General features: G+C 51.2%; 8 protein-coding genes across 8 annotated transcripts; 4 read left to right on the top strand and 4 right to left on the bottom strand.

Annotated features, from left to right (window-relative positions):
* Window positions 1-485: 485 nt before the first annotated feature.
* Window positions 486-1,911, bottom strand: sun1 (SUN family protein UTH1; the record flags this gene model as incomplete). The annotated part of the gene is made up of 2 exons (XM_056930210.1): window positions 486-530; window positions 622-1,911. The coding sequence occupies 2 exons, from the start codon at window positions 1,909-1,911 to the stop codon at window positions 486-488; spliced, it is 1,335 nt and encodes a 444-aa protein (XP_056794503.1).
* Window positions 1,912-7,686: 5,775 nt separating this feature from the next.
* On the top strand, window positions 7,687-8,959 carry N7539_000605 (uncharacterized protein; the record flags this gene model as incomplete). Its single annotated transcript, XM_056930209.1, has 2 exons — window positions 7,687-7,755; window positions 7,832-8,959. The coding sequence occupies 2 exons, from the start codon at window positions 7,687-7,689 to the stop codon at window positions 8,957-8,959; spliced, it is 1,197 nt and encodes a 398-aa protein (XP_056794502.1).
* Window positions 8,960-9,398: 439 nt separating this feature from the next.
* On the top strand, window positions 9,399-10,603 carry N7539_000604 (electron transfer flavoprotein subunit alpha/FixB family protein; the record flags this gene model as incomplete). Its single annotated transcript, XM_056930208.1, has 3 exons — window positions 9,399-9,704; window positions 9,768-9,951; window positions 10,026-10,603. 3 exons carry the CDS (start codon window positions 9,399-9,401, stop codon window positions 10,601-10,603), a joined length of 1,068 nt encoding a protein of 355 aa, XP_056794501.1.
* Window positions 10,604-10,970: 367 nt separating this feature from the next.
* On the bottom strand, window positions 10,971-12,313 carry N7539_000603 (Aldo-keto reductase yakc; the record flags this gene model as incomplete). The annotated part of the gene is made up of 6 exons (XM_056930207.1): window positions 10,971-11,266; window positions 11,362-11,556; window positions 11,619-11,732; window positions 11,799-11,942; window positions 12,004-12,082; window positions 12,155-12,313. 6 exons carry the CDS (start codon window positions 12,311-12,313, stop codon window positions 10,971-10,973), a joined length of 987 nt encoding a protein of 328 aa, XP_056794500.1.
* A 919-nt stretch (window positions 12,314-13,232) lies between these two features.
* Window positions 13,233-16,537, top strand: N7539_000602 (putative sister chromatid cohesion factor (Chl12); the record flags this gene model as incomplete). The annotated part of the gene is made up of 3 exons (XM_056930206.1): window positions 13,233-13,452; window positions 13,519-16,045; window positions 16,123-16,537. 3 exons carry the CDS (start codon window positions 13,233-13,235, stop codon window positions 16,535-16,537), a joined length of 3,162 nt encoding a protein of 1,053 aa, XP_056794499.1.
* Window positions 16,538-17,422: 885 nt separating this feature from the next.
* N7539_000601 (uncharacterized protein) lies at window positions 17,423-17,647 on the bottom strand (the record flags this gene model as incomplete). Its single annotated transcript, XM_056930205.1, has 1 exon — window positions 17,423-17,647. One exon carries the CDS (start codon window positions 17,645-17,647, stop codon window positions 17,423-17,425), a length of 225 nt encoding a protein of 74 aa, XP_056794498.1.
* A 2,235-nt stretch (window positions 17,648-19,882) lies between these two features.
* N7539_000600 (uncharacterized protein) lies at window positions 19,883-20,245 on the top strand (the record flags this gene model as incomplete). Its single annotated transcript, XM_056930204.1, has 2 exons — window positions 19,883-20,019; window positions 20,128-20,245. 2 exons carry the CDS (start codon window positions 19,883-19,885, stop codon window positions 20,243-20,245), a joined length of 255 nt encoding a protein of 84 aa, XP_056794497.1.
* Window positions 20,246-21,604: 1,359 nt separating this feature from the next.
* Window positions 21,605-23,064, bottom strand: egl2 (putative endoglucanase; the record flags this gene model as incomplete). Its single annotated transcript, XM_056930203.1, has 5 exons — window positions 21,605-22,374; window positions 22,433-22,530; window positions 22,587-22,651; window positions 22,710-22,921; window positions 22,977-23,064. The coding sequence occupies 5 exons, from the start codon at window positions 23,062-23,064 to the stop codon at window positions 21,605-21,607; spliced, it is 1,233 nt and encodes a 410-aa protein (XP_056794496.1).
* Between the last annotated feature and the right edge of the window lie 617 nt (window positions 23,065-23,681).

Below are 23,681 nucleotides of genomic sequence, written 5' to 3'. Positions count from 1 at the left end.
AGCGCTACGTGTCAAACAGCCTGATCGCCTAGGAATAGATGATAGCACAGTTACGACGAAGTGACAGCACAATTCGAGCGAGAACGAGTACTTGATATCTAGAACGGAAGTAACACGGAAGTAACCAAAAGATAAGTTTCAACCCCACACAGGCCACGATCAAGCAGATGGCAGAAGGTAAGATACATTGGAAGTGAAGATGAAAAGGATAAAGGGGCTCCCCTCAGACAACAAGCCGTAATATAGACAGAAGCACAGGTAGCGGAGAGAGAAAGACAAGGCGGCGGGAAACAGACGCTCGAGTGCTTCTCCGGTTCATTCAATTGCCTTGTCCTCGATCCACTACGAGCACCTTTCGGGAAGAATATGGTGGGAAAAATAAAGGGCAACAAAGGGGAAATCAGGCATCATCTAGACCGTAGAGGTTTTAAATTGTCAAAAGGCCGAGATGCGAGACCTCGACCTACTTAGCGCGAGGGTGGTGCTTAGTTGTAGAAGACAAAGTAGGCATTGCCAGACGCCGATCGGGCCTGTTGAGAGTGAGGACGAGTTAGTAACTGTGCCCTTGGCATTCATGATCACAGCCCCATTCAATGACAAATGGCAGTTGGTATGACTCACAGTGCATCCATTGTTTCCTTGAATCAAACCGGCGTTGTTGTAGAAGTTGCCGGCACCGTCGTAGCGACAGTTGTCGCTGAGGTCATCACCAACAAGCTTGATCTTGAAGTTCAGATCGGCATCGGTGGTGGGCTCGTTCTTGAACATGGACAACCAGGTGCCCGAATCAGTGCGGCCGACACCCAAGTTCATGGGAGCCCAGTTGCCGACGGGCTTGGAGCCGTCACCCCACTGGCAACCCTCCTCGATGGAGACACCGTTGTTGTTGACGTAGTATTGAGCAGAGGTGCCCTTGCCCAAGTAGCGGTAGTAGGTGTTGGCATCGGGGCAAGTCAGAGGAGCGACCTGGCCGGGCTGAGCGGCGAGGGGAATGGTCTCGGACTCAGTACCGGGGTAGTCGGTACGGCAAACGGCGACGGTGCTGCTCAGCTCGTTGCGAACGTGAACGCCACCAGTGCCCTGGATGCAAAGAGTCTTGTAATCGGAGTTGGTCCGGTACAGCTTGCCGTTCTTGCAGTGCAGGCCACCGACGGACTGACCGGTGGAGCCCTGGGTAGTGGGCCACTGGGACTTCTGGTAGCCGGGAGGGCAGGCGTATGAGCACATGGCACCGCTGGTGCAGCCGTTTCCAGCGACGGCGGTGACAATTTCAGTGACGAAAGAACCCGCAATGGTCACGTACTGGATGCCAGAGTAGCCTCCCAAGCCAAGGTAGTTCAGTGGGACGGCACCATAGCTGGAGGGGAAATCACTGCAGTCGATTTCACCATCGGGGAACTCAGCGTTGAGGCCCGTGGCAGTGCTGGCAGATGAAGTGTGGGTGGGGGCGGCCGAGCTGGTGGTGCTGGTCGAACTAGTCGTGCTGGTGGAGGAGGTCGAAGTGGAGCTGCTTGAGCTGGTGGTAGAGGTCGAGGTAGGGGCCGCGGAGCTGGTGGTGGGGATGACCACGGCGGCGGTCTCCATGAGCACGTGGGCTGCGAGAGTCGCGGACGAGAGGACATCGCTGGAGCTGGATGCGGCGGAAGCGCAAGCCTCGGGGATGGCACCGTCGAACCATTCGAACTCGTGCTTGGCGAGGCCAGCGCAAGCTTCCTTGCCGCTGATCACCTTGGGGGAGCCATTGCTGGGATCCATGACCACGAAGTCATAGACAGTGGCACCGGCCGAGACGGCGGTCTCGGTCTGGGTTCCGGCAGCGCGCTGGTGAAGGTGAGCATGACCGTGGCCATGGCCATGAGCGGCGGCCAGGGTGCCGGCCGTGGCCAGAGTTGTGGCAACGGTGAACTTCATGGTGCTTCACGTATTTGAACGGGGGGAGAGGAGGGGATCTATATGAAAGAAAGTCGCCATCTGGTTAGTCAATGTCCGCAAGATCCCAGCTGCACAAGCTCCCGTCATCTCCAGAAGGATGCGTCCCTGGCCATACACCCATGCTCTTCGTTCATGGCGAGTGGTTGCGATCGGGTTCAGGGGGGAAGAGCGGCGTGATGTTTGCGCGACATCGCATCCCCAACCTATCTGAGAGGGCATTACGTTGCGCGTCTCGGTCGACATCACATGTCATCTCTGGTGTTGCTGGGCACTTTGCGAGAGCCACCATCTGCGATCCGCACTGGACTTATCCTCCCCTTGGCCAGAGACACCCTCTTTGTGGGAGTATACAGGATAGCACATACATCAGACGCAAGCCAGTCGCGCGTTCTCGTTCAAGGGCTGTACACAAAAAGGGGGGAATTTGAGGAAAAGACCGGATCGCTTCGATAGTCGAGAGTGAGAGGGAGCGACAGGATTTCCGAAAAGAACGTGGGAGAGAGATGGAACTCTCTGGTCGGAGGGAGGAAAACTGAAAGGCTGAGGCTAGAACGAGAAAGGAGAGGAGGGAAGAGGGAAGAATAAAACCCCAGGGATAATAATATGTGGGTGTGGAAAGGAGGGGGGCGGCCTAAGGACGGGGGCCTTGGGGCCTGGGATGTGGGGGGGGGGGGGGGGGGGGGAGCCACTATACTGGGCCACTCAGCCAGCGCCTTGTGAAATCTGGGACAGATTGTTTTTTTACGCATGGACAACAGTCAACCGTGTGTGATGTGGAGCGTGTTTGTGTGTTAAATTGATGTGCATTGGTCTATGCCGAGTGCTGTATTGGACCGTTGGTCAAACAGTCCGGAACGGCTTCAACATGCAGGAAGCATACAGTAGTAGTCAGAGAGTGTCGAAAAGGGGCCCCTAATCAAGACCAAGACGGGGTATGTACAGTACATTGACTATACAGCTACAATGTACAGGACTGCTTTTGTCTTTAGGTCGCTGATCGCTGTAGTAATTTGATTGCCTATTAAGTATCAAGGCACCGCCGCTCATCTCGGCACCTCAATTAGACTTTGCGCAAGTAAAAGTGGGCTTTGTAACTCATGTCCGTCAGAGGGTTTGTCTCCTCCTAGTCCTACTGCTCACAAACTCTGAATCACGATAGATCCCACGATGTGATTGTTCGACCGCACATTGCCCCCTAGTTATCAGGCCCTCTGGACCATCTACCTGTGTTTAGCTGCTCACTGCCCAGGGGCACCTGTCTTGATGAGGACTTGTTTTGGTCGCACCGCTGCCGCTTGCCCGGCAGTGACCCATGGCGATAGTCATGTTTCAGATTCTCAGCCACTGGCCTGAGTAACCGTTCCCGCGATTCATGAAGCCCTCCAGGTCTCGACTGTCACGCTGTTTCTTGGCATAGGCCTCGCCCACTTTTCCAGCCCTGGTGCCCACCCTTGATCGCACCATTGATGTCTGCAGTGTCCATCATGATTTCCAGCATTGAGATACCCATAGATCATCCCATCCACCTTGGGGGGGGAGGTCCACCGACTCTCAGTAGTGGTGTGCTTCGCGCATCTGTAATTTCCAATTTCCGTGGGTGTTTGGTTCCTGGGAGCTTGCCGCCCATGGAAATGACCCAAGCGTCAGGGGGAAAAGCCAATGAAGACGCAAAAGAGCGCGGGTGTGCGGCCGGCCAGGAGATTAGACTCCACTTGGGGCCAGGCACACCAATCATCAGCTCCACCGGCTGCCCAGCAGGCCGCTGTGACCCCCTGGCGGTGGTGAGTAGGTCAACAGTGGCCTTTTTCATGTCCAGCCAGAGAGGCAATGGTCCTGAGTCAGACAAAGTACTTTCCCTTAGTCACTGCCTCCGTACCAAAATTTGTGCCCAGCCTCTCTCTCACTGACGGAACGAAAGAGAGCCCCCTTATCATGTCACGCTATGTTCACTACGAGTCGAGTGACTCGAGTGACTACTGCTTGAATGACTTCATCTCAACTCAATCGCTGAGAAGTCTGACTGTTATGGCCTATAATAATCTAGTCCCATTAAGTGAAAGTCAGACCGCGTCTGTGTCCATAAGATCCGTGATGCCTGAGTCAGGCTCTTTGGACGTCTGAGTGACAAAAAGCTGAATGCTTCTGTCACCGTGTGCTGCAAGCCCTGGCGATCTCACGCCAGGGGCGCTTGTGCTGCGCCTGACTTTGATCCAAGGTACTCAACCCTCACTGCAGCACCTCTCTGTCACTGAGACCTGGACCCCCTCGCAGACTCATAGACGGTTAGCCGATAGAATTCATCAAGCATGAAAAAACCAACAAATATGGTAATCATTCAAAGCTCGGTCAAAACAAACAACGTAGCCTGGCGGAATAACACTAGCTTTTCGCGAGGGTACGGGACTGTGGGTTCGTCTGGCCTGGCTCGCTCTCCAGCCGTGGAGAAACACTGCAGTGGACAACTTTCCAGGCTGAAGAAGAAGATTACGTCAGCCCTTCAGTCTGTCGAAGCCCGAGGTCACATCGACTGGTACGCTAACAATTACAATTTAGGAGTTCCAGTGGCATATCGGCCTCAGCTGATGTACCAAGCATCCTTCATAGTCATACCACCGAGTTTTCGCACGACAAGTATGACGGGATTGGCACTCTGCCCTTGCTGACATACTCGTATCATAATATCATTGTATCACTGTCCATGGTGTAGTTGCCACTGTCTAAACATCATCCGTTTTGCATCACTCACACATTGAGGTAGGCTTTACTTGTCCCCGCCGGGTGTCCCGTGGGGTGCTTGTGACTTCGCCGATGATTACCGAGATGCCATTAAACAGCAATTGCTTGTCCCTCTCCAATCTTGCGAGATCAGCAAATCATGTGAAGTGAGCGATACACGATCCATATTTGGTGGGTCTCTCCAAAGTCCATCTGCCTTTAATACTCTAGAGGAATCTTGTTGAGACGTTTCCACCCGATGATGACCAGCGGCATCAACATTCGAAGTCACAGTAGTCACCTCCGCTCCAAGGTTCGTCGTAGCAGGAGATAATGATATATAGCGCCCTATGTATATACCAGCGCTTTCCATCGAATGATCTCAACCTCCAACGGTGCACTCTGAAGATCTCCCTACAGATCATCCCCATACCTTAGGGACTACACTCCGACGGTACTCATTTTCTAGGTAGCACTCAGGCCACAAACTTCAGAGCCATTTGCAACTTCAAAATTGTACCGCTCGATAAGGATGATCCACATGATGACGAGTCTCTCAGCCCCATCTCCAGACCTACCTCGTCAGAGCTTTCCTCAAAGTAGCACCCCCCTTTAGTTATACGAAGTGACGAACAACTTTCTAGCTGTTGGTGTTGTACCCACCTTATAGAAGCTCCTTGCCCATTGCAGCAGCGCCCGCAGCTTCCAAGATTCAATGTTGGTTGTTCCCGTCCGTGTACAGTTGTACACAAAGAAACATTTACACCGCAGCAACGCCCCCTCGTCAATTTCCAATGCGTCAAGTGCGAGATAACTTGGCAGACACAGACGGTGGCTACCTTATCAACTGAGGACTAAAATCTTATGTACTTGATTCATCTCAGTGCATGTATCAGTAAGCGCTTTCCAGTCAAGGTCATAAGGTTTGCGAGGATTAGGAATATGTGGGAAATCTTTTCCAAACAGTATTGATGGCGGCCGTTCAGGGGTCATATCCCAAGCTACCCACGGCAGACATCGCGAGTCCGCACGATCTACACCTCACGTACCTAATCCATTGACGAGTGTGCCTCGAAACCAAAGATAGGAAACTTGGTATCTACAATCTACACTGCTGCATGCTTTTGAAGCATAGAGAAGGAAAGATTTTCTGTATCAGAGTTCGCTTTGCGGTTTTTATGTTTCTCGGGCAGATTGATCATCCCCCTATCGAATCGATACCTACCAGGTACCTGACCTAGGTCACGCCGGGCACCAGTGTCAACTTTGAACCTGGTCGGGCGATGATCGTCAACCTTGGAGTGTCCATCACATATTGATTATCACCACCTGCAAATCCTGAAGAGCAGGACTCCTACAAATTCAGAAAATAACTGATGAAAGGAGTCCGTCAATGTCGACGGAGAGGTTCCTGCCATATGAATGCTTTAGGTTATGAGCATGTATGGATTTCGCGATCATAGGGTTATCGCTCAATATATATTGTGTCGGACGGGTTGTTGGAAACGTTGGTTATAGTACCTCCTAGTGGAGTGTCTAGTTCTACTGTCCACGACCTATCAAGTACCGTACGCAGTCGACCCTCATTACGGTCTTTCACACCAGCTTCGACCAGTCTCTCCAGTCAACTCTGCCTTCCATGTGCGTCTCGACAATGTGTCACTGACTGTATGATCAGATGAACACCTAAGGTAGGTACCCGACCGGCACTTCCGTGTCCGTTCGTCGGAATACGTGTGTCGCTCAGCTCCCCCTTCTTTAATGGATGAATTGATCACAGTCATGGAAGTCGCCCTAATACTAAATCTTTCTAGTACCCTTTACTACCCCGCCACTACCTGACTCGGCTGGCATTGATCATCGATAGGTGTTGCTCGTCCCCCGTAAATGGTCGATTGTCTGTGCAAAAGAGAATTTATGGGCAAGAGATGTATGGTTAAACCCGATGGAATCAATGAATTTCCCACCCTCATTGAAATATATATCTACTACCCACCTCGGCAGAGAGGTGGTCTGTTCCCCGTCACTGGCCAGCAGAGTCAATTGCCAGATTCGAGACTCCATCGTGCGCAAATGAATAGACGTGGCCGACGACAGCATGCGCGCTACTGGCATTATTGCGCGAGACGGAACAATATGAAGATCTGTTGATTCGAGGTTCAAATTTTAAAAAAGGTCCGGCATATGATTGAAGCGCGTGATCGAGGCGGGAATACTGGACATGAGGGAGCGCTAATCAGGCTTTGGACCATCGAAATGAGACATGTACCTAGGACCGTTGCACAGGTCCGTTTGATAGCCACCAGGCGCCAACACCATTGAATGTAACCACGCGAGGCATCTGCGGGCGAGGGTCGAAGGCGCGGTTGAACGGCTGGTTTCATTCAAAGTCATCACCAAAAACACTCCCATGTACTTAGGAAGCTAAAAAGTCGAGACGGTTGGAGATGGTGAGATTGCTACGAAACCAGCACGAGATTCTATCTACGTCACAGGCTACTGTCTCGTACCTAGTCAGGTGACAGTCGACCCTTGCGATCTTAAAATCTCAAATTTGGTCGATTCTCATGCGTTTCCTGGATCGACTTCACGTAACACATCGGAACCTGAAAGGAGATCACTGCATTAGGTATGTAGAAAGTGCACATCGTGTGGACACGGATTGGGTCTTGACAAGGGCTCGAATATGACCGGAATAGCAATCCATCTTTTCAGTCTAAAAAAGATTATCCGTCAGTTGATACATCGCATGTAGCACGTGTGTCGCAAACAAGACGGACTGACTTCGAGATGACTTTTGAGCAGAGCCGCCGCAGGACCCCCAAGTCGCCCGAATCCGCGTGGGGCTTCGAGCCATCGAACGCCCCATGGAAAGGTCGGCTTGAATGCCTCAGGCCGTCAAGCTCTGGGGTTCAGAACTAGAACGCCAAGCCTCACCGGAGTGGCAGAACTTTTCACTCCGCCTTCCCAGAAATTTTTTTGAGTCTCAATATCGTCGCCGAAAAATTGTAGGCGAGATTGAGACAGATATTCATCAAAATGCCGTCTTCCACTACCCTCACGACAAAGGCAGCCACTGGCACACCTTATCAGCTTGACAACCCTCAGGTACGTGGAAATGTCTGCAAATCCATCCCAACATCCAACATCCAGCAGCGAGAATTAATCCTTTACCTTTGCGCAGGTTGTGAAAGCTTCCACCGCCCTGCTGCGCCATATCAAGTCCAACCAGCAAGAAAAGGAAAAGACGGCGACCAAGAAGACTCTTATTGGAGACAACGATTCGGACGACGAGGATACCCCCATCAACAATGAGGCCGTCTGGTTGCTGCTCACCACCAAGAAGCATGTCGTGGACAAGAACCGCCTGAAGCCCGGCAAGATCGTGGTTCCCCACTCTCTACACACATCTCCCTCTCTCAGCATTTGCGTGATCACCGCCGATCCTCAGCGTGGATTCAAGGACGTGGTCGCCGACCCCGCTTTCCCCCAGGAACTTTCCTCGCGCATCGAGAAGGTCATTGGCTTCTCCAAGCTCAAGGCTCGTTATCAAAGTTTCGAAAGTCGCCGTCAACTGTTCTCTGAGCATGACGTTTTCCTTGCCGATGACCGAATCATCACCCGCCTGATCCCCACCCTGGGTAAGATCTTCTACAAGTCCAGCAAGCGTCCCATTCCCATCCGTATCGCCGAGATTGAGAAGGTCGACGGCAAGCGTGTCAAGAAAGACCCCAAGCAGAAGAAGCCCTCCAAGGATGAGAAGAAGGCTTCCTTCGCCGCGCCCTTGATCTGCGCTAAAGAGATCGAACGTACCCTGCACTGTGCCGCAGTCCAGCTCGCCCCCTCCACTTCCTCCGCTATCCGTGTTGGCTCGTCCAATTTTACCGCTGAGCAATTGTCCGAGAACATCAGTGCGGTCGTGAACGGTATGACCGAAAAGTTCATCAACAAGGGTTGGAGGAACATCAAGGCCATTCACGTCAAGGGCGCGAACACCATGGCTCTTCCTATCTGGCTAGCCAACGAGCTGTGGGTCGAAGACGGCGACGTGATGGAGGAAGATCAGGCTGCAGCGATCGAGGACGCGCCCAAGTCCAGTAAGAAGCGCAAGTCTACCGGTGAGGAGAAGCTTCTCGAGGGCAAGGCGTCCAAGAAGACCAAGTCCGCCGAGGACGAAGAGGAGGCCAAGGCTGCCGCTGCCAGGAAAGAGAAGCTCCAGAAGCAAAAGGCCAAGGCTCTCGAAGATGGTGAGCCTGTCGTGGCTGAGGCCGCCAAGGCTGGCAAGAAGAAGAGAAAGTCGACCACATCATAGTCGGATCTGTTTTTGCCTCGTTATAACTTCTTTGCATGTAAAGGTATTCTCGGCGTACAAAATATCACGTGTGTTATCTTTTTTTGTCGAATATTATCCTCACCAATTGGTGGATCCGTCTATGAACTCTGTAAGATTAAAAATGATTCGGACCAAATTACTCTTCCGAATATTCGAGTGGCTATACAACAATACCTGACGATCATCTGCATCTGCAGCGTCATAGGCTCGGGCGGCTCATGCACGTAGACTTCAAAGATGCCTGTGTTAGCCGAGTCCGACCTCGGGCGCGCGGGTCTTGGCATCCCGACGATAACCACATCTTCGACTTTCACATCACCGCCGATCGCCGAGCGTCAACTCTGACTGTTTGCTCTCCTGCTCTACGGTTTTCGAACAAAACTTGCGCACATCTACACAGCTAAACAAAGATTTCGTGATGATCCCCATTGCTCGATCGTCCGTCTTGCGGGCCGCCCGCTCGCAGATCTATGCAGCCCGCACTCTGACGTCGCCAACTTCCTCGGCGCTCGCCCGCCTTCTCTCCACACTCGCTGTTCTCGAGCAGCGCGATGGCAAGCTGCAAGGCTCATACGCCTCTGCGATCGCTGCGGCGCAAAAGTTGGGGGGACCTGTGACAGCTTTTCTGGCTGGAAGTGGTGTCAAGGGTACATCTGCCGCTGAAGCCGCCAAGATCAAGGGCCTTGACAAGGTCATTGCTGTCGAGAATGATGCATACGAAAAGGTACGCGAGCAACGCCTGTAATCTCTCACTCATGAATCTCACTGACGTGTGTTGTCATTGTAGGGACTTCCTGAGAACTACGCGCCTATGCTGCTTGAGAACATCAAAACGGGCGATTTCACACATATCAATTTCACACATATCATCGCTCCTCACTCGGCCTTTGGCAAAAGCCTTCTTCCCCGTGTCGCTGCTCTTCTCGACGTCCAGCAAATTTCTGATATAACCGCTATCGAGAGCGAAGACAGTACGTATAAATACGGAGTGTCATGAAATTATTTTTCCATGTGGAAGATTGATCTAATCGTTCTTCGCCTACAGCTTTTGTTCGCCCCATCTATGCCGGAAACGCTATTTTGACCGTCCAATCCTCCGACAAGGTCAAGGTGATCACAGTACGAGGCACAGCCTTCCAAGGAGTCGAGCTTGAGGGCGGCTCTGCCGAGATTGTCGACGGTGTTGACACGAACGCTCCCGCCCAGACTGAGTGGGTATCCGAAGAGCTCACCAAGTCCGAGCGCCCTGACCTCGCGACCGCTAGTCGTGTCGTCTCTGGTGGCCGTGGTCTGAAGTCCAAGGAGGAGTTTGACCGCGTTATGCTGCCTCTTGCCGACGCTCTCGGCGCCGCTATTGGTGCCTCTCGCGCAGCCGTCGACAGTGGCTTCGCTGACAACAGTCTGCAGGTTGGCCAGACTGGTAAGAACGTGGCTCCTGAGTTGTACCTGTGTGCCGGTATCTCTGGAGCCATCCAGCATTTGGCTGGTATGAAGGATAGCAAGGTCATTGCCGCAATCAACAAGGACCCCGAAGCTCCCATTTTCCAGGTGGCGGACGTTGGTCTGGTGGGTGATCTGTTTGACAAGGTTCCCGAGTTGACCGAGAAGGTTAAGAGCGCATAAGCTTACCGTTAATCGGCTGATTTACCGCGAAGTGTATATGGATTCCTTACTTTCTGCTATTTTGCGATCTCCCCCGCATGCGGGTTGTATGCTATGATCTCGTTTCCATCTCTCCTTGTTCCTGTTTTTTCATGACAGAATACCACAAAATAGAGAAGCAGAGCCAGTCGACGCTTTGCCATCCGCATCTTGACCTTCAAAACCACCTCTCAGGTAACCATTTCATCAATGCCTGAGCAGTTGACAGGAGCTATAAGGATGACTGTAATATTGGAAGCGAAAGGAGATGTCATCATCGTTTCACACTGCGAGATCGCAATTCAATCTATTCGCGAATGAATTGGGGAGCGAACCAGCCTTGGCTAGTCTAATGACCAACCATTGCCTGATTCTCAGGTCCGTATCTATTTCCATGAGGCTTGGCCGCATCAACCACCCGGCGGAACTCTTGCATCTCCTCATTCGTTAGAGCAATATCTCGCGAGGCCCAGTTTTCCTCCAGTCTCTTGGCCTTTGTCGTCCCAGGAATTGCGATCATACCCTGGGCTGCTACCCAGGCGAGCGCTATCTGACTAGTCGTGCAGCCCCTCCGAGCGGCAAGCTTCTTGATCTCATCCACGATTTGCCTGTTCTTGTAGAAGTTTTCACTTTGAAATTTGGGCGCTGAAAGAGAAAGAAAGAACCCGCATTAGTGTCTCGCATATCATCGGACCGTGACCTGTATCACTTCCAAGTGTCGGCCAATGTCAGATACTTACAAGTGCGACGGAAGTCATCCGGAGCAAAATCAGCAGGCGACTTAAACGGGAAATCATCAACGAGCCATCCATGACCCAGGGGACTGTAGGCGACATAAGCGACACCAAGTTCTCTAGCCGTATCGACCAAGCCATCCGTCTCATGAATGGTCTCGAAAGCCGAATATTCAGCCTGGAGGGCATCGATTTTGGCGACTGTAGCAGGGATGGACGTCAGTGATGTGACTCATGAAGACCATGAACGACAGAAGTCTTACTGGAGTTTGCCTTCCGCAACGTTGCTGCCGAACACTCTGACAGACCAATGTACTTTGTCTTGCCGGCTTTGCGAATCTCATCTAGAGCTGGGATAGACTCCTCGAGCGGGGTGTCTATTCAATGGTAAGAACTGCAGTTGATAGAGTGGCGCGCGAACAATTATCAAAAAAGGGACTCACTGGGATCGATGCGGTGCAGATAATACAAATCAGGGGTGAAGCCCAGACGCTCAATGGTGCCTTCGATGTACTCCTTGATGTGGGCAGGCGAATTGGTACAACCTTTTCCTTCGCCAAAGGCCATCAGACCACACTTTGACGCAACTACAATCATGGATTAGCCTTTGGGGCAGCTGTAGCACCGACGACAGTAAGTGACACTGACTGAACACTTTTTCGCGAACATTGTGCTTTCTAATAAAGTCACCCAGGAGCTTCTCATTGACCCCGGCCTGGTATATAACCTAGGGTTGTAAGAAGGATTTGATCAGTTTCAATAGTGAAGTCCAGCTTCAGCCCAGAACGATCCCACTCACAGCAGTATCCCAAAATGTGCAACCGAGCTCAATGGCTTTGAGCAGAACTGGTTCTGCCTCCTCGAGGCTAAAGTTGTTCCCCAAGCCGAAGCTCAATCCCATCGCACCGAAACCGGGCGACGGTACTTGAAGGTCGCCGAATGCAATTGTCCTAGCCATATCGATGACTCAGATGATACCTGTGCAAGAAGTAGTTGAGTTTGGTGCGCTACTAGGTCATCCTTATATGCATATTCGAGATACAAAATATCTACCTGCTACATCTACGTCGATTAAAGCTGGTAGCAAGGTTATGCCAGTTGCTGACTGCAAAGCGGGTCGCGACCCACGGTCCACCATGTTTTAAGTCCGACAAGGTCTCCGGCGTGGACAATCTTTCCGCAAGATCCGGAGTTAAATGGAGATATTCGTAGATCATGTATTGATATGAGATGACAGTGCAATAGCATCGTCATCTGTCATCGAGAATGTCAAAGTGGTGAGATTACATCTGAACCTTCAGGTTGCATATCACGTATTCGTATACCTCGAGGCACCTCGTTCCAATAACGCGTTGACGCAGTGCGTCATATGGCCGTGGGGCTGGCAGGTCCGCTGAGTCCTGCTATGTACTTGCGATATTGAAGCAGAGAACTTATCAGGGCTCATAGCGGACTGGATAAGCCAGGGACTATATCAACACACGTCTCAGAGGGAGGCTTACTGGAGATGATCGCTCGTGACACGACTTGCTTTGTTTCAAAATCAGTCTTCCATCAAGTCGGCAAGCTTTCGTCAACCGTCTGATCCATAGAAGCCAAAAATGTTCCACAATAAGGTAGGAAGGTATGTAGATGAATCTACTTGCCTGTTTTGGTTAGAGTGACTTTGCTTGAGTAGCTATTTAGTGCCTCATTTATGAGGCGCACAGAGGCCCACATCGATTATGATCAATTAAAGTTACCCAATCAAGATTAGCGCGTTTTACACGCGTGTCGGCGCGTCTTCAATCGGAGGGGGAAACTGGGCGAAATACATTGAGTTGGTGAACCAAAGATTTCGACATTGGCTGAACAGACATGATACAACGACGATTTGAATGATTTCTTCATCGCCAGATATTCCTTCCTCTTTTGACCCGGCCCTCCATCTTCATTCCGAATCCCAACATCCACCAGTCCCTCTGTCCGAGTCGTTCTCCGACGATCTCGAGGCTATCCACTTCCATCGCCTCGAGCAGACCCGCAATAAAGTTGTGATTCAACATCGTGCCTGGAATTTGTCAGATGTGTTTCGCAGTGACGAAGATCTAAGACCCGGTATGGTTTCGTCCCCATTTTCTCCTGTAGCTTGCGGACGTCGATCTAAACTGTCCGTTTGTCCAGATACTCCGACAAAGGCGTGTCCTGCCACACCGCGCCGCAACACGCTGATTAAAGCTTGGACAACCGACCATATACCATCTTCACCTCCAATCCTAGATATGCCTTTCATGACGACACCGGGGTCGACCATTCTCGGGGACGTGGACGCGAACGCGCAGAAGCGCAAAGTGCCGGACACCGATGAGCAGGCCTCTCAGACTGAACCCAAAAAACCCAAATTTATTGGCGGATTCGTCGATGACGACGACGAAGATGACGACGAACAAGTTGCAGCGATGCGGGACGAGCATTTGAAGAGTCAATACGAGCTGCAGGAGAACGCCGAGCCATTACCCCTCGGAAATTTGGGGATGCAGAATGGATCACCGGACCTGAATTCTACTCCAAGAGTGGGCAGTCTTTCCACAGTCGCGATCACACAACCCAGGGTCATTCCAGGCCCCCATTCCGCGCCGAGCAAGTTCCAGATCAAGACTTGTAACGGCAAAACTCGCTACACTTCTCTTCGGAAAGCTGCCGTGCCCATCTCTTACGAACAGATGATTGCAGGCCGCTCAGAAACGGATCCCGGACGGGCGAAACGCAGCTACTATGGTATCGAGATTCACAAATTGATGGACGAGGCTGCGAAGGAATCAAAAGCCGCGAGAGAAGCACCTCGACCAGCGCCTCCTGTCAGTGAATCTATCGAAGCCGGAGAAGTAGATGTCAAGCAAAAAAAATGGGACTCCATGATGTGGACGGAGAAATACCGCGCTCGCAAATTTACCGACCTGATTGGGGACGAACGCACCCATCGCGCAGTCCTTCGCTGGCTAAAAGGATGGGAACCAATCGTTTTCCCTGGCTTGGCCAAATCTAACAAGAACAAAAAGACTGGCCAGGATGGCGAAGAAGAGGAGCGCATGCACCGCAAAGTGCTTCTTCTAAGCGGACCACCTGGTCTTGGTAAGACAACGTTGGCACACGTATGTGCAAAACAAGCTGGCTATGAGGTTCTCGAGATCAATGCGAGCGATGAGCGAAGCAAGGACGTGGTCAAAGGCAGGATCCGCGACGCCCTGGGAACGGAGAACGTCAAAGGAGCGAATGTGGAGGTGGGCGAGAACAAAGTCCGTCGCGCTGCCAAGCCCGTGTGTGTCGTCGTGGACGAAGTTGACGGCGTTGTTGGAGGTGCCGGTAGCGGTGGCGAGGGAGGTTTCATGAAAGCTCTCATTGATCTGGTCATGCTTGATCAACGAAACGCTCGATTCGCTGCAGAGAATGGTGGCAAGTTCCCCAAAAAGCGGAAAGGCGACACGTTTCGCTTTCTTCGGCCGTTGATCTTGGTGTGCAACGATCTTTATCACCCGAGTCTTCGCTCTCTGCGAGCATCGACGATCGCAGAAATGATCCAAGTTCGACAAGCTCCTCTGGAAAATGTCGTGCAACGTGTCAAGCACATCTTCGGCCGTGAGGGCATCCCCTGCGACAATGATGGGGCACGACGGCTTTGCGAAGCCGCATGGGGACTCGAAACCAGAAGAAAACGCAGCTCCAAGACTAATGGGTCGGCCGAAGGAGACATTCGAAGCGTACTAGTTGCCGCTGAGTGGGTGGCTCACAAGCTTCGAAATGAGAGTCTCTCATCTCTGCGGTTGACACGCAATTGGCTCGAACGTCGAGTGCTTAGTGCTTCTACGGAGGGCGGGAGCTTCTTCAAAGAGATGAGCCGCGGAGGGGTGCGTGAAATTGTCAACCGGGTATTTGCCGAAGGTGCAGGATTCACCGACGCTCCAGCCAGCTTGTCATTCCAGGACAAGTTTGACGGCTTGTCGAATCGTGTTCCAGTAGGAGTCGCTGATCTGCGTAAGCGGCATGCTCTGAACCGTCTCCGCGAGATGATAGACTCCAGTGGCGAACATGATCGTTGTGTGACGGATTGCTTCGCAGTGTACCCGAATCAACAATACCGAGATGATAACTTCCTCAGCAAACCAACCCTTGCCTATGACTGGCTTCATTTCCACGACTGTGTCTCGGTGAGGGTGAACACATCACAGGAGTGGGAGCTAGGCCCGTATCTGAGCCAATCGACGCTTGCTTTCCATCATCTCTTCGCCTCTGCTGCCGGCAAAATTGAGGCAAATGATCGTGACAAAGAAGAAGAGGATGCCGAGGAAGAGCACCCGTTCTCGGGACCCAAAGCCGACTTTCTCGTCTTTGAGGCGCAGAAGGAGAACCGATCAATTTTGAACGGGTTCCACGCATCTTTGCCTGCACCTATGCTGCGGATGTTCCGGTCCACTGAGAGCGTAGTGACTGATTTGGTCCCACATCTAATTCGAATGCTATCACCAGATATCAAGCCTGTCATTGTTCGTGGTGGTGGTGACCAGAGGAGTACAGCCAGTATTCGCAGGGAGAGCGAGCGTGTACTTGTGCAGTCCGCTGTTCGGGTCATGACTGGCATGGGCGTGACCTTTGAGAAGGTCCGCGTCGAGCATGAAGGTGGCAGTCACGGTGGATGGGCGTACCGAATGGAGCCGTAAGTCAAGACAGCAACACTGCTGGTCCCATTTTGGTAATCTCCATCTTGGTGAGCCTCAGCTAACTCCGCGACAGATCGATCGACTCTCTAGTCGCATTCTCCAAGATGACCGGCATCACTTCATCATCCAGTACCGCACCTGTCCGTTATGCCGTCCGCCAAGTGCTCGATCAAGAGTATCGCAAAGAGATTCAGCGCAAGTTCTCCAATGCCAAGAATGTCGCGAACGGCAGATCCGTCCCAGGTCAAGCTGGCAAGGAGCAACAGGGCGGCATCGGCTCGCGCAAGGTCAGTGGAGATGGAGCCAAGCGCGATTTCTTCGGACGAGTCATCGAACAACCTGTCCGTGACATTACAGACACAAATCGCGGAGATGAGTCAGAGGAGGCATCCAAGGCAGGTCGGAAGGTGTGGGTGACCTATCATGAGGGATTTTCGAATGCAGTCCGCAAGCCCATCTCAATGGGAGAATTGTTGGCGGGATTGTGATGAAGCTATGATACATTGGGGGATTTGTCAAGGCGATTTCGGTTCAAAGTCGTTGTTTGTCGACTTGACGGCATTGATCCAGCGTTTCTTACTTGTTGTTACCTTTCATACACAATCTTACACTATTCTGATCGACAGCATGACAGAAATCGTACATCAAGGTTCTACCATTATATCTCGTTACTGACCAGCAAGCTCTAGATCAGACTTCTATGAGCTTTGCTACGGGGGAAGCCCAGAACTCCCGCCACTCTCTAGGTTTGATCAAGAGGTTATCCTCAACGCAATCCACTTGAACAGGCAGAATACTAGATTGATTGAATGCTAGGTTGCACATGGAACTATGTAGGCCACGAGGCCTGTCTGACTACATACGCGCGCGACTTCAATGTTCCAAGGACTACAAGTCAAGTTTTGTAACAATATCCAAACAAAAAAAATAAGCAATTATTCTAATCTGCTAAAATCCATGAAAAAAAATCAAGGCATGATATCTGAGATCAAATGACAAGACAAAGGTAATTATGAACAATATTGGTATCCAGGGTCGTTCCATCGTCGCAAACAAGCGGCTTCATCGAGAAAGGCGGTGGTATCAAAGCAGTCTCTCCGAGCACGCGGAGCATCGGAGCAAAGATCAAAGGTGGAAATGGAAAAGCAAATCACTTTCGAGAGACGAGACGCAAGCACCAAACGAAGCAAGCAAGCAAGCATGGAAAAGCAAAGAGGTATCGGTTTCTCATGAGGTTGTTCGGGAGCATTATTGCTGATGTCGCGAAGAAATTGTGGCAGAGGCATTGAAGAGAGAGGGTATCGTCGAGTTCAGTTGTGCAAGGTTGGTTTCAAACTCATATCCAAATCCAATTGATGGAGAGGGAACTGAGTTTACCGCATGCTGAAGTAGCTGGCGACGGCTTCGTTGTGAAGAGCTCGCTTGGCGTAGTATTCCTCAGTGTGTTTGGGAGACGTCTTGGAGGAGCTCAGAGAGTACCACTTCTTCTTGTGGATGTCCATGCCCTTGAGAGTTGTGGCAGTGGAGACGGAGGAGTGTGTGGAGGCGGCGTCCGAAGAGGCGGACTTGGAGGAAGCCTTGGAGATGAAGCTGGACATCTTGAATGGAGGTATGTGGTTGGTGATTTGACGTGGAGTCTTGGTAGATATCAATGTGGTGAATTGAGAGGTTGGAATGAGAAAGGTTTGTTGATTTGATGATCAAATGGATGATCAAAGTAGATAGAGTTTGTGTTGGTGGATTGAGTGATTGATTGCTCTGATGGATTGTTTTGAATCTGATTGAGTGGTGAATGATTGATTTGGAACCGGGGGTTCCTGGGTCTTATATAGTTCTCAAAGTCTGAGAAGATTCTACCATGCGACTCGACTCCATCGTGACTTACTCCGAAGAAGAGACGGGAAACGCAAGCAAAAAAGAAAACCTCATAAATTCTTTTTTTTTTTTGAATTCTCAAACAAAGGTATATGAAAAAGCCACGGCCCCACCTCGCAGCCAAGAAAAAAGGGGATCAAATCTGGAATCCGCTTCAACAGCAGAGCCTAACAGCAGCGGAAGCCTGAAGGGAACAGAGGAGAGGCACCACAATGGCACACAGACGTCAGCGTCAGACACATGCCTTGAGGTGTGGGATCTCGACCCTGAAGGCCTCGGAGTCGGAGTAGCGCTTTAGGGCTGAGGGAGAGAGGAAGCAGTTAGGCGCATCGAAGAGATTTTACGCCGCGGACTACTTTTCGGAGTGAAGTGGATCTCTCGGAGTTCTCTATCGAGGCTAAATACCAGCTCGCGGGTGGATTCACTTTGAACGCCGAGCTCCACATGTATTCAAGACGCGCTCATGTCAACCCAAGGGCGCGCCTTCAGAGACGACATGTGTCGCAATATACGGTAACAGGAGCCAACTTTTAGAGCAGTCAAACGATGATTGTTGCTGACAATTCATTTGCGGGTCTTCCGCTTCTGTCTGTGACCGGTCCCCGACTCTCACGAATATAAATTTGACATTCTATGGTACTGAAGATCATGTTCGGATCTTACCCGTTGGTCGATTGTCAGGGCTCTTTTGTGATGTTTTGCGGTGGATCCGGACATACTCCTCTCTATAGTTGACCAAATACGGTCAAACCTGATCATCCAAGGGCGTGAAATGAGTAATACATCTGAAGAATTGAAACGCCTCACTCACTATTGTGATTAGCAATCACTGAATTGCACAGACTACTCCTCATTCAATAATTAATCACATGTGTTTAGGCACCCAGCTGGATGACACATGAGTGATGTTCCTTTAGTGGTGACAGCCACCGACTGAAGACTAATCTAGATTCTGCCACATACGAATGACATCGTAGCAATGGCACCTCGACTCTGAGACCGCATCTTCCAGAACCCGATCGACAAGGATCAGAGGCATATACCTAGACAGCCCCTTGCCACATACAGTAGTCCATCGGAGATGCTTTGCTGCGGCGGTGCACAAACGTGGCGGTCGACTCAAACCACAGTGGTCAGTGCAGTTCCATCATTCAGTCGATCCGAAAGGCTCCACTTCCCGTGTACCCAATCCTTTCCAGCGCTGCTCGGGGTCCCGAAACGGAGTGGAAATGGAGTTTCGGCCTGGCGAGACTGGGCGGGTGAGCTCATGATGCGGCTATCTGCGGTGGCCGTGGGCGACCAGTGAAGAGATTTTTGATAGACAAACTGGGCAAACAAGTAGTGTTCCATAGAATCGACAATGCGGTTGTAGTACACGAGAATAACTTGTCGAGATTGCTGACTATAGTCTATGGATGGCAATTCCAAGTCAGCTTCCTGGGAGTGTGAGACTATTCCTAAAAGGAAGGTTTATCGATACTCCTCGTATGTTGGCTATGTAGTATGGAGTATGGAGTATGTACTACTATGTAGTATGTAGTATGTAGTATGTACTATGTAGTATGCCACTGCCAGTGACGCAGCCGGCATAGTCGCGGCCCAGGCTGTTTGATTTGGAAGCAAACACCATCACTCCCGCCCACGCGTCTTGGCAGCGCAGTACGAGCATAGCAACTTGGCGGCTGGATTGAAACCCACTGATTCACATCCACATCTCACAAATTCTTGGTCCTCACCTCCGGGCTCGATGAGGGTCTAGGAAAAAAAAGAACGGCTTGTCCTGGAGAGTCCACTCAGCGGGGCCGCGGGAAACATCAGGCCCGTCTATGATTTTTATATAGGAGAGTGAGACTGGCATCTGATCATTGAAGGGGGTGTCGAATACAAGTTGAGCTACAGTATTGCACGCAATGAGTTTGAAATCTATCTATGACTTTGCGGGTCGAGTGTCGCTTACAATGCGGACTGGTATTTCCGACATTGGAGTCAGATCGGTGGCGCATCTGGATCAGAAATCCAACTTATTCCGCAAATCAAGTGAAGCAATCGCTACCATTGAGCCCGTAGGAATTGTCTTCTTGATGAATCTAGAATAGTAAGTATGTAGTATGTAGTACGTAGTACGTAGTACGTACCACTTTGTAGATGTGGTAATCAAGTTCGTCTATGCGTGTCGTTGACTCGTTCCTATTTCAGGATTCAGCACCAGCCTTGAGTCTATTCCGAAGCTCTGCCATTATACTCCGCAAAGTGGGGCCTACTCCGGCGCTTACTCCGAGAGACCAACGCTCGTCTCACATGACCAGACTGCTCCAAGTTAGCGGAGTTCTTTCAGGTAGTTAGCGCTCTTCATTCCGTACGAAGTAATGCACGCTGTCCTAGGCTGAATAGTTTAGCGTCTTTCTTTGGCTGGTGGACTCTTTTAAACATAGCATCGCAATTCGCGATACCGCAGGATCGGCGCTCCGTGTGAACTCCTGAATCATGAACGATGGCAGCTTTCGCTTCGACTAGGAGTTTTACGATCGGTCTAGGAAAGGCGCGTGTAGAGACAACTAGGGTATTTATCGAGCTCGAAAGAGAAGGTTTGATCTCAAAAGCGTACGTTCCACGGCGTTCGCCAAGTTCAACATTATGTTCGGACCAACGCCAAGCCTCACACTCAAGCTCGGACCAGCTCAAGCGTCAAGTCGAGTAAAGGCGGTCACTGCTGAGCAATCAACAAAGCTAAAACACGCCCTGCGATAGACATCGAGTCATCGACTTCCATCTCCACTTGATACGAGATCCACATCTGAACTCAAGTGCCGCTTTCCATTGCTGACATGCTACAGCAAGGGCGTCGCTACCGTATACCTGGACAACTGAATTTCAGGTATGGCGAAGCCGGGGATCTTTGATGTTTGCGAAATGAGCTCTGCTCGGTCAAGAGCCGAGCTCAGGTAAGCAGCAATGATGGCAATGAGTCAGTAGGAAATTAGGAATGATGTGGCGTCCAACGTTCCAGGCAAAAAATGTGGTCTACCTACCTATGGAGCTAGCTTGAGTCCCGTCTGCCGGCGTGGGGGTGGAGGTTTACGCTTGGATAGTAAGATATATTCTCTTTGTTTATCCTGGTTGCGAGTTGACTCATCAAGAAGGGCGAGTTCGGACATGCTCAATCCTTGTCTTGGTTGGATTTGGGCAGCTTGTTGGATGGGAGTACACTCCACGGTGATGCTATTGCTGGTTCACGAGGAATTTCTAGAGCCAGAGAAGGTGCACCGCATTCTCTCAGTTCTCAGGCTCAGTTTGCTATAAATTTACCCTAAGCAGGATGGGCAGACCTGGGGAATGCACAGGCAAGGTGATACATCATTACGATGTTGATCAAATCAGTCGTCGTGGTCCTTACTGTGTGTCATAAATACCAGATTGTAAGATGACACGTAAAGATTCTTGCACTGTATATTTATCGCGAGCCTCTTCCTACATTCCGGTCCACGTCTTCGAGGTATTGATCTGTTTGCCAATTGGCCACAGCCGCGTTGCTCAGGGCGAACGAAGCATTGATTTCATTTTGAAGTGGCATGTATCACAATCGGTAGAGGAAAGAAAGCCTCATACGTCAAAAGAAAAACGAATGTTTCAAAACATGTCTAGGCAGAACTTGAATCATGGATTACCTTGAAGACATCTTCTCACAGACACTGCGAGTAGTAGTCATTCTGCACCTTGCAGGTATACGGACTGGCACACACCGTGGGTCCCGAATATCCAACTCCGCCGCACTGAGCCCAGTGTGCAGCAGTCGCGCCTCCAGTCGCAGTAGTGGTAGCAGGGGCGGTCGTGGTGGTGGTGGTAGTAGTGACAGGCGCCTTAGTGGTCGTTGTAGCAGGGGCAGTCGTAGTGGTAGTCGTCGAGCCGCCGCCAGTGCTCTTACCAGGGAAATAGTTCGACAGGATCTTGTAGTAATAAGTGTATCCCGCTCCTGATGGCGGCTCCATGGAGGCGAAATAATTGCCCCACCACGGTCCGGCAGCCCACCAGGAAGCGCCCAGCCAGACGTCACTGTTGGCTTGCATGTAGTCGAGCATACCAGTGATGGCACTCTCGCACACAGAGTTGGCACCGCCGGCGAACTCGCCCAGGAAACCGAGCTTGTTGTTGTCCTTCAACCATTGGGTTGCGGATGTGACGCGCTCCTTGCCGATGGTGGAGCTGGCGCAGGTGCCCGAGGTACCGGAACCGTCAGAGTCGAGGTATTGGTGCATCTCGTAGACGATCTTGTTCTGGGGGTCGGTCAGGTTGGCCAATCCCGAGTTGACGCTGACCCAGGTCCAGGCGCCGGTCCAGGAGTTTCCTTCGACGAAGATGTATTGTGAGGTTGCGCCGGCAGCTCGGATGGCGTCGATGGCGGCCTGGTTCATGTCGTAGACAGTCGATTGGTCCTCGGTGTTGAACTCGTTGTCTGTCATGTCAGTCAGCACAGAAACTTGGAAGGTGTGATTGATCTCTCTTTCGCTTACTGGTATCAAAGATAACCTTGTCATTTGATGCAAACTGCTTGGCAACAGTCGTCCAGAACGCCTTGAAGTCGCTCGTCGAGGTGATGACTTGGCCATAGCTGATGGACAGGTTAGTAGGATCCTTCATTCAAGGGCGAGTGAATGTGAAACTGACTAGCGTCCATAGTTATGCGGGTCGACAATGGCATGCGCACCGAGGGAGGTGATGAAGTTGATAGTCTATCGGGCTGTCTGTCAGCATGATTGATCCTCTTCCAATCTTGCACTAAGAACATACGTCTGTAAGACCCTTGAGATAGGCTGCATCCGGGCTAGCAGTCATTGAGTTGGGGATCAACCGCTCCATCAAAAATGGCACTCGGAAGATGTTCATGCCACCATCGTAGAGAGTCTGGATGGCCGAATGATCGGGCCAGTAGTAATCGGTTCCTAGCACACCAGGAAGTTTCCCCTGGCCAAACTCTGCAACAGACTCGCTTGCTCCGAACCCTTCCCAAGATTGTCAGTAATGTTTCGATTTGCGCCAGATGGTAGATTGACTTACAAACGAAGCCTGGAGCACGCTTGGAGATGCCCTGAGGCACTGCAAGTGCCAGAGTAGCACTGGCAGCTAGAAGGAGATCGTATCTCATGGTGGAAATTTGAGACGTAATGCTTGCAGATCTGAGGGATTCTGAGACGAACACTTCATTTCCACGGCGTCGCTCTCTGCATTTATACGACGATCAGCTGGCCACCACATCTCTGGCCGATTTCTGACCGGAGACTCAACCGAGTTCACCCTTATTCAGTCAGGAGAGTTTGGCCACACTGAAAATGGCGTGCATCCTTGTGTCAAGACAAGCACAGACCCTTTCTGCAGCGCCACCGGGGTAGCGTGATCAGATTGAGCGCTGAAGAGTTGCAGATCGCTGTATTAGACACGGAAATGAGGGACCCCACCGAAGCCAATTATAGTGTTCGAGTGCTGAATAACATGTTTTCAATCTTGAATCCCTACAAGCGTGGCACCGTCTGCCAAAAAGAGTCGTGGAGAAGGATTGCGGAGACAGATGACGCTGGAGAAAGCCCCGATCCGAAAGGGGAAGAATTCACTCCATCGTGCAGCTGATCGGCGGATTGAGCTAGAACGGTTGAGATGTTTCATGGCGAGAGAAGAGCTGTGATCACTGCGAGTGCGTCGCGCATGGTGAGCGTGGCTCTTTCAGCGTAGTAAGGACCGTATCGCCTTCTTGAAACCAAACTGGCT

Source organism: Penicillium diatomitis (assembly GCF_028827545.1).
Source record: "Penicillium diatomitis strain IBT 30728 chromosome Unknown utg000001l_segment0_segment0, whole genome shotgun sequence".
In the NCBI taxonomy this organism is placed as follows: Eukaryota; Fungi; Ascomycota; class Eurotiomycetes; order Eurotiales; family Aspergillaceae; genus Penicillium; species Penicillium diatomitis.
The sequence above is the reverse complement of the archived record's forward strand: the minus strand, read 5'-3'. Positions and strand labels throughout refer to the sequence as shown.